This window comes from Nanorana parkeri, unplaced genomic scaffold, assembly GCF_000935625.1.
Source record: "Nanorana parkeri isolate BGI_ZX_2015 unplaced genomic scaffold, ASM93562v1 scaffold231, whole genome shotgun sequence".
In the NCBI taxonomy this organism is placed as follows: domain Eukaryota; kingdom Metazoa; phylum Chordata; class Amphibia; order Anura; family Dicroglossidae; genus Nanorana; species Nanorana parkeri.
This window is the reverse complement of record NW_017306499.1, coordinates 908,538-918,633: the sequence shown is the minus strand read 5'-3', so window position 1 is coordinate 918,633 and position 10,096 is coordinate 908,538. Positions and strand designations below refer to the sequence as shown.

At 43.7% G+C, this 10,096-nt stretch overlaps 1 protein-coding gene across 1 annotated transcript in view; it reads left to right on the top strand.

Moving 5' to 3' along the window:
- The window catches only part of CCDC66 (coiled-coil domain containing 66), a 37,789-nt gene that overhangs the window by 22,617 nt on the left and 5,076 nt on the right, over positions 1–10,096 (top strand). Inside the window, exons 11-16 of the mRNA XM_018556274.1 lie at positions 593–677; positions 1,885–2,046; positions 4,477–4,621; positions 5,373–5,519; positions 6,668–7,164; positions 8,767–8,804. Coding sequence (XP_018411776.1) covers positions 593–677; positions 1,885–2,046; positions 4,477–4,621; positions 5,373–5,519; positions 6,668–7,164; positions 8,767–8,804 — 1,074 coding nt within the window. The remainder of the gene's footprint in view (positions 1–592; positions 678–1,884; positions 2,047–4,476; positions 4,622–5,372; positions 5,520–6,667; positions 7,165–8,766; positions 8,805–10,096) is intronic.

Here is a 10,096-nt window from a genome sequence, read left to right as displayed (position 1 = left end):
CCCTTTATATAGAAATAGTCTCTGCTAAATATATTGTAGATGAATCAGAACAAAAGGTGTGCAAACTCTTTGTTTAGCATGTCAGAACTCTGCAGAGAGACCACCGCTTCTACAAGGACCAAAGGTCCTTCTCTGCAGCATGTTGGCACTAGGCAGGCTTTTTTACTCACTATCTGACTGCTTGTAAGTCTTTCAACACCTTTTTGTTGTGATGCACCTGGAATTTATCTGAATCTTAAACTAAACATTTAGTAATTTATAGGTACCTCAAACAAAATAGAAGACTTGATATTAGAATTCCTGCATAAGCCCAAATGTGACTGGTTTTCTTTCAAGCATATGCCACTAATGGCAACTTCAGAATGGGGTTGGCCATGCAAAGAAATTTAAAAACTAACCCCGTTGTTTAATTTTTTGCATCAATAGACCTACCCCAGTATTTCTTTTAGGTCTTCTTTTTTTTAAATTTCCATTACCTTGCAACTTTTTCAAATATCTGGTGTAGTTGCTCATATACATATACATATTAATATTATTATTATTATTATTAGTAGTAGTATTATTATATATATGTTTTTGTTTTCTCTTTTAGGTTTCTACGTACCATGACAGCCCTGTTAGATCCTGCACAGATTGATGAAAGAGATCGGAGGAGGCAGAAGCAGCTGGAGCATCAGGTGTGAATCATAGTCTGCTTCATGTATGAATTGTTCTTCCCTCCTGCAGGCAGAATAGACGGTTCATATCTTTATCCCTGACCATATTGAGGACAGAAAATATATTTTGTAAAGCTGCCATAAATCCCCTTCAACATTTGGAGTGCTGGATTAGAGCAAGAGTGACCAGATCTGCCAGGCACTGTGCACTCCATCCCTTCCTTCACTGTGCAGTTCACCCCTTCATTCTTTTCTCAATACTCTGTAGGCTAATGAGGATGCTCATCATACATTGGGAACATGACCATAAGAGATCTGGCTTTTTCTCTAATACAGCATATGGAAAGAAATTTATCAGAACTGGAGCAGACAGAATATGTAGCAGCTACCCAGTTTTAAAAGCTTTTACAACTCATCAGTTTAGTGTTATCAGTGATTAATGGCTCTAAAATTATTGCTCTCACTCAGCTGTTTGCAGCAATATGTAACATGTGTGGCGTAATTGTTGTTTTCAAACGTAGGCGCACCGACGTTTACGTTTATAATTGCGTGCATGCAGGGGCGGGGGACTTAAACATGTTTTCGGTTTTTTTTTCATGTGAAACTTTTTTTTTTACACTTATCTTGATTGCTTTCACATAGGGTGCTAGAAATCCCCCTATGTGATAACCAATATACAATTGGGGTCTGTAAGATCCCTAATGTCACCTTGGGACCAGCTAAAAAGCTGATGAAGCAAAGATGGAGAGTGGAAGACAACTGGGCAGAAGGGGTTAGATTGGAGGGATGTGCAGTAATAGAAATAACTGTGGAGTGAGAGTAAAGCATACCCCTTCCCTAATGGTGCAAGAATCCTATACTGACAGGAAATGAGAAGCTTAATTTGCTCGCTATTATACAAGATATTTATACCACTTGCAGGCAACAGGATGTTTAGTCCCTATTGACCCATTTGCCAGGTAGCAGTATTGTTGCATGAGCATCCAGGTACACTCAGCTGTTCCTCATGTCACTTGCAACAGGAAGTATATTAGAGTATACACCAGTATGATGGATATCCCATTTACTGGTTAGTGGATGTGGTTATTTTGGCACTTTCTGGTCTTTTGATGTATTTCTGCTAGATCCACTCTGAAGAGTAGAAGGCAGCACTTGCCCACTTATTAGCATTGGCTGGACTTGTCAGCTATGTGAGGATTTACATTTTGTCTACCGTCCTACTTCCCAGAAAGCTATAGCGGCTCAGGTTGAAGAAAAGCGTAAGAGAAAACAGTTGGAAGATGAGCAAAGACAGCAGGAGGAACAAGAGGAAGAGCGGCGGCTGGCAAAAGAACAGGAGCAGATACAAAAGCAGTATGAGCAAGATATCTTTCGACAGAAACAAAAAGAGGTATGCAACGCCATCTGTATATGGCAGCATTTTGCTTTTTAGTCTGTCAGGAATTCTCTACTGGCACTTATTCACTTATACTCGAATGTCTTGGGCAGCTATTGGTATTTTGCAGGACTTATGCATTATGTTCTTACAAACCCAGATGTACTCCTGTGCCATTATGTGCAGTAGGCCAAATATACCCTCGGTGATGTACCCGGGCTGTCATTACCAGCTCTGCTCCTAAACATAGCCTTGTTATAATGGGAGGACATTCTCACTAAATGTATCAGTTTGCAAAGAAAAAAGAGGAGTTAAAGGTTAAAACTTGGAGGAACATTGACTTAAAAGAGAGCTATGGGGTAACTGGTTTCCCCCATAGTTCTCTTAAGGGTTACGGGAGGACATATACTAGCGTCCTCCCGTGATCCAAAGGTCAGTATATAGCGAGCTTCAGCTTGCGGTATACTGAGACCGTTGCAGCCGGAATGGATCCCGACATTACTGTTGAGATCCACCCAGCTGCGTGAGTGACAGCTGGCTCTGCCTATGTAGAGGCAGAGCCAGCTGTACCCGCCCCCTCCCCCAGTCAGCGCTGGAGGATCGGAGAGGGGAGTGCATCACGGCTGTCTGCAGGGAGATCGAGAAGTGAGCGAGCAACGGTATGTGTTCACTCACTTTCTGATCTTTTGAGCCGACGTGTGACAGTTTCATTGTCACACGTCGGCTCGAACTATGAGGATGAGTGATTTTCACTCATAGTTCCCCTTTAAGGGATATCTAAACCCAGAAACTAAAATGTAATATACTGCAGATTACCAGTCCATAGATGTTTGTTGTGGTTTTTCATTTTCAGGCTGAGAACATTTTCAGTAAGAACAGAAAATACGTGTTGATCTTGCCAGAAGCGCAGCGTTCTTGTCATTTCTGTGACCACATACATTGGAGGAGCTAGTGTAGCCACCCAGAGACAGGAAGTGTGCTATCTGCTGGTTTTGGGTTTAGACATACTTTAATTAACCAGCCATGGACACGTTATCAAAATACTTAAAGCATGTGCAGTACGCCCGTCCCCTCCTCCTCCCCTGCAACTCTTGCAGCACTTGCAGACTATTCTTGGCGGTCAATTTGACAGCTGGGACTTGTTTTATTTACACAGAAGCAGATCTTTCAGCTTGGGTGTAAACTGAGTTTTTTTCTTTTTTAGTGTTGTGACAGAATCGGTTACTGTAAATCCTTAGCAGAACATTGAAGTGAGAGGAGTTTTTTTTGCAGACAAAAGCTGCATATATTTTATAGGTTTGAAATGAAATACAAGTTCTGCAATCTTGTAGTGGTGTCTAGTGTCCCTCACAGGATTGTGCTTCCTAGAGACCAGTGTGGATAGATCTGATCAGTCCCTTTTCATGCACTACTGTAGCAAGGACTAATGATGGCAATCTATTCATTGATTGATTGTAATCTGTTGCTCACTGTTAACAAGTAAGCAGTAAACCACTACTATATGTGACCTAGTACTGCAGGAGTGACATTGCCACATCATCCAGATTAGGCTGCAACTAATGATTTTCATAATCGATTAATTGGACTATTTATTTTTTGAATGAATCTCATAAAAAAATATTACGTACCATCCTTAATTTAAAATGAAATACACAAATGCAGTGTTACCATCATAAAGTTTACTTAATGAAACTGCATGCACAATTTTTTGCACTGCACTGGAACGCACAGCATTGGGGTACCATGAGTTCCAGTGAAGGCAAGCACAATGGGTAGGCGGCGTGTTTGGAAAGCCATTGAATTGAATGGCACTGTAACGCACCTCACGCAGCAGAATTTTGTCAGGCCGAAACCAAAAATTACTTTCCCCCCCCACTTTAAAAAAAAATGATTGTATAGTAAGCCCATGGCGCTTAAATAGCTCCAGCCAGGGAATGACAGCTGCCGGGGCAAGATTCCGCAGACGGCAGCTGAATGTAAATACAGCAGGTAGTGGGGCTGATGCAATAGCCAATAGCAGTCTGGCTATTACACCCGCTCACTGCTTGCTGTGCCCTCCTTCCAGCGTGGAGGAGAGAGCTACGGAATCCAACCAACTAATCGATAATGCACCGAAGAATAAAGGGCAGCTTCACTGAAAGTTCACCATCTGACTGACTCATACTCGTGAACGCCCTCACCACTGCTTCATGCACGGAACACCTTAAAAGCTGATATTGCACCATGGGAACTTTTTTTTTTTTTAGTTCAGAACTAATAGTCTGAGACTAGGAAGCATGGCCATATGCAGCAACAAACTGAGTGCATTGTGTTTCTAAAGTCATGATTTAGGTTCATGCAATGTAATTATACATCCCTTTGTGTGCGTGTATTTTTTGTTAAATGGCATTTCAGTTGAAGCATCACCAGTGGAAGAAGAGACGTTCTATAATGTTTCTTTTACAGGATGTTGTAAACTTGAAGACCAGAGAACTGTATCAAAGTATGCAGAGGGCCCAGGAGGAGGCTCAGCGTCTGAAACAGGAGCAGCTATTGCGGCATTTACTGAAAAAAGGACATGATATCTCCAACCTGCAGAAGAACGCAGAAGGTAATCTATGCTGTTATGTGTGCAGAATGATACTCGGGTCTAGCTAGGGGATAGCAAGCTATTTATTACAATTTCTGGGCTGAAAAAACATCTGTGCTTCATCATTCATGGGTCCAGTATAGATTTATCAGGTTTATTTAAAGTGAAGGTGAACTTGCATAAAAGTTGCTTAAAGGAGAACTATGGGGTCAGTGCTTTCCCCCATAGTTCTCCTAAGTGTAACGGGAGGACACAAACTAGCGTTCTCCCGTCACCTAAAGCTCAGTATACCGCGCGCTTCAGCTCGCGGTATACTGAGACGCCGCAGCTGGGACGGATCCCGACATTACTGTCGAGATCCACCCAGCTGCGTGAGTGACAGCTGGCTCTGACTATCTAGAGGCAGAGCCAGCTGTACCCGCCCCCTCCCCCATCCGATCCGCCAGTCAGCGCTGGAGGAGCGGGAGAGGAGAATCCAGCCCCTCCCCTGTCACGGCAGAGAGCCGTGACAGGATCGAGAGGTGAGCGAACGCCGGAATGTGTTCGCTCACCTCCCGATCTACTGAGCCGACCTGTGACAGTCTCATTGTCACAGGTCGGCTAGAACTATGAGGTGAGTGAAAAGCACTCACCTCATAGTTCTCCTTTTAATACATAAGGCTTGTTGTCATTGTTTCTGATTGTACTGTGTGTATCCCACTTGTAAAGTCTATATTTGTGTTAGTGTGATATCCCATATAATATTTCCATTGTTGATCTGATCTTTGTTCAGGTGAAGCCGTCCACTTGGATACCAGCAGGGCTGCTAGTCGCACCAGTGAGAACATACCGGAGGGCTCTCGGAATGGGTCCAACAGTGTTATGAAACCCAGTGTTACAGCATTACTCTCCCCCAGGAGAGACACAGCAGTTCAGACAGGTAGTGTTTTGTTTTGTTTTATGTGGAAGATGAGAACTGTTTGTATAAACTGCTTATTATGTGCAAAACCAATTTCTCTATCGTCCAACAGGCGACAGCTGGAGTTGATCCTCATTTTAGCTTTAGCAGACAAAGGACTGTTCTATTGCCCCCCATGTTGCAATTTGTGAGAATGCCAATTGGCCGTTCCTGCGTCCAGTACTGTATGTTTAGATGACAGGAAAAGCCACATGCTTCCTATAAATGAAATTACTGTATATTTTTTGCTCTCACAGACCACAGAATGGCAGGTAAAGTGTGTACATTGGTAGGGCTAAATTCATGTGAACCAGTTTCCAAACCCTGCATAGGCAACACACAGGTTAACTCTACCCTTTAATGACCAGCAGTTATTGATGCCCAGTCTGAATTTAGCAGCGTCAGCATACATCTGTAACCCTAATAATAATTGTAACGGTGACAATAACTTATTGCCTACCGTAATGCTGTTTATATATTTGAAGGAGAAACACTCACCCCCATAATTCAAGCCGACCTGTGACACTGAAGCTGTCGCAGGTCGGCTCTATTGATGGAGACCTGAGTGATCACATACTGCCGATCGCGCACTTCACGATCCTCTCCCTGCAGGGATTCCCCCCTCCGCATTTTTCCAGCGCTGAATGGAGGAAGGGGCGGGTCACAGCTGGCTCTGCTTCTACATAGGCAGAGCCCGCTGTCAATCAGCCAGCGGGGTGGATCTCAACAGTATTGTCGGGATCCGTCCTGGCTGCGGCATGGCACGCTATACACTGAGTTTTGGGTCACTGGTGGACATTAGAATTTGTCCTCCTGTGACTCTGAAGAGAACTATGGCCAACAAGGGTAAGGCCATATGATATTTTTATTTGGTACACTGTTTTTGTAAAAACTCCACTTCTTTCTTTATCCTGACAAATGTGTAACAAAAAAATGCTTTATAGATGACCAGGAAGCTTTTTAAAATTCCATCTTGGGTCTTGAGTTTATTATCAGCATGGGTATAAATGTTTTTGTTTAAGTGATATAATAGGAATTGTAATACTTGATGTATTGGTAAGATGTATTCCTAAAGCTCAGTTCTGATCCTTTCCAATGTTTGAGCTTATGTGTACATTTGTTCTTCACAGATGATCTGGATACTAGGTTAAAGCCTGAATCTGTTTCTAATGGGGCTTCCTGGAGACAACATCAGAATGCCTCTCCTGATATACCTGTGGAATTCACCTACCAACAGACAAAGGCTGAACAGCCCGGGAAGAAGGTAAAGTCTCAGAGAGACAGAAGTGAATCTACAAAAGAAAACATCATTGATGACATTTACGACCAGTATGCAAGAACAGAAAAGCAGACCAGGGAACCTGGAAGAAAACCTGACTGGAACAGAAACAGGCCTCCAAAGAAGTATGTCCCAGCTTCTGAGAGGTACCCCAGAGGACTGCAGAAACAGAGGGAGGAAAGTAAAGTCAGGCGACAGATGGAGCTCCTACATTTGGTGGATAGGAACTCTTCCAATAACCTCAGTACCAGGAAAGGGATTTCTCCAGAAAGGTCCCCTGTTCCTCGAGAGGATGCCAAAATCTCCCACCCTCCAGAGGAAATCAGACCTGCACTTGAAGCTCAAAAGGTAATGTGAGAAAATACAATGTGAACAGTCTGTGTATGAATTACAAAGAGTCAATGTACTACCAAAGTATCACACATGTTTAAAGGCAATGCATAGGGTGTGTTTAAAAAAAAAACAAATAAAAAACGTTTAAATACACTTAATGTTGCTGGCGAGATTAATAAGCTAACTTCTCTTCCTGACCATCACAGTCTGAGAGGAAGAACTGCACCCAAAGGGAAAGTTTGAATTGTCTCATAAAATAAACCTAGTACCAGGATTTTTGTACTCTCTGTAAAACCATTTTGTTGGAATCCATTAAGGGACACAGTTTATAACCATTGGGTTGTACTGCTGCCTACAGGGGAATTGGACGCTGACAAACAAAGCTATAGACCGCCCCAACATAACCCCTCCTACTACCAGCAATGCCTTAGCTGGCTGTACCAAGGGTATGATCATAAACACAGTGGGCGTCGGAACTTAGACTCTAAGAAAATATTTTACAGATCATACAAAAATCCTATTTTTTCAATCATAAATCACAGGACACAGGGAGGTAAATTATTTAACCATCGGGTTATGCAGCTACCTTCAGGTGATTGGACACTGGCATATCAAAAGATGCAGGGATGGCCTGTAACATGCTTAGCCACTGAACCCTTTGCTTTGACACCCATGTTGTCACCTGTGGATCTCCTGCATTGTGCATTACAGGTCCAGCATCATGGTTGGCTTCAGTGAAACCTTGTCACTGAAGACCCCTCTTGGGATGCTGTGGTGGGGGGAAATGGGTAAGGTGGAGTTTATTCCCTGTAGTTACAGCTTACCTTAAGGGTTCTGAGTATTTGAGCCTTTCCCTTAGTGCCCATAGTGTTTATGTCCCAGCCCCCAATGGGCTTATGTTGCACAGAGCCGGACACTGCATCTGTTGATAGGTTTACTAACAGAGGACTGCTGTAATGTTTGAATCTGGCCTCCAGTGTGTGGCATGGTGTAGAATCTTTCAGTGAACTGTATGTGCGCTTGCCATTTTGGAATCCTTGGGGCTTGCACAGGTACCATCTTGGCTCCATCCTGTTTCCCCTCTCCAGGCTGCATAGCTCCACACCTACTTTACCAATTGGTCTCCACAACTGACAATGTCTGGTCTCACCACCAGAGCTCCAGGCGCACAAGTTTGTGAGCACAACCTGCTGTGGCTTTCTACTATGCACACGGTGGATCTAGACACAAGCAGCGTCAACACCGAACCCCACCCCACACCCCCCCCAGGACACTAGCAAAAAAAATTGAGGCATTTTGGATAGTAAGAGGGGTTTTCTTGTGTTCCATTCTCCTGTAGGTGGCGGTATAACCCAAAGGTGAAATACTTCCTGTGTCCCTCAATTGACGAGAAAGAAATATTTCTATATGTAGGGTAGGATAACATCATTCGTCCCATGTGCTTTCCGGGGATGGATCTTGAAGTGTAATCTCTTCCCTGAAGCTCAAGGGCTGTTTAACTGATAAACTCTCGTAACACAATTGGCTTAGAATTCTTTTTAGAATTTCAACAGAGGACTTGCTACATGCACATTCTGTACTTTATTATCCCTTATCAGAAGTCTTCTTTTATTGCAGGAGGAAAAATTTCAGAAAGTTGACCCATATTTCAAAAGGTAAGTGCAGCTTTAAAAGTGTATGTAAAGGCAAATGTTCTGGCGGGAATGGGTTCACATGGGAGTTCTCCTGGATTTGGGGAGATTTCCTGTCGCATCTCCTATACAGGAACCCACAACAGCACCCCTCTCCTTCTCAGTCATTGGTTGCTTGGACCGCAGCGTTCCTAGCAACCAATAACATAAGCTTTGTTCCCTGCCCAGCATAAAGGGAGGACGTGCCTCCTTACATGAGCTGCCACCATCAGAGTGCCCTTTTATATTCGATTTCCCCATTGGAATGCCCCCTAACATTAATTGCAAAAATAAGGGGGCACTTATTATTATATTGTGTGACCCCATCACAGTGCTTCCTTATTTTTGTATTTAAGAGGGGGCACTCTTATGGGGACATCTAATGTAAGGAGGCACTCTCATGGGGACCTCCAATGTAAGGGCTGCATGTGCATATAGCCCTCTAAGGCCCCATTCACATTGAGCGATTCGCAAATCGCGCGATATAGCGCAAATGCTTGCATTGAGCAAGCTAGAATTGCGGCAAAATCCGCTCCAAAAAGGGTCCTGCTGTAGCGACGCACGACCCGCAACAGCAATGGACCAGGCCCCATTGCCATGCATTGGAGAGCGATATCACGCGGTAAAAAGCCGCGATATTGCGGGAATTACCGCGTGATAAATCCCTCAGTGTGAATGGGGCCTTACACTGATGGGGACACCTAGTGTAAGGGGGCACTCTCATGGGGGCACTTACTATAAGAGAGCAAGCTGATGGTGACAACTGATGTAAGGGGGCACTCTGATGGATGCTGTACTCTTTTCATTGAAGTCAGATGTGATGTAGTAAAACTGCATCACACTGCGCTTTGCCTATAGAACTTAATGAAATGTCGGTTGTGAAATTCCAATAAAGTTCTAACAAAAAATAAAAGTGTGACGTGCTGTGATTGGTGCATCAGCACTGTGTCTGGGAAAACACACCAGCAGCTGTTGGTTGAAGTGCAGCTGCTGATGTGAATGCAGCCTAAATGGTGGACCACAGTCCGGACACGTTCTGTCTGGACCATGATTTGGACCTCGGCTCCCAGAAACATTTGGTCACCGGACCGCCATGAATTGAAATCCCTACCCGTGCTTTAGAGGCAGTATGATTGTGCATGCGTGATTACCCAGGTGTTTAAGTCTTTGGCCGTCTAAAGAGCAGCTTGTGTAGCTTTAGAGCAGATTTTCCATTACTATGAGCTAATACTATTCTAGTTGCACATAAATTACATGAAAAATGTGACCGCTTAATT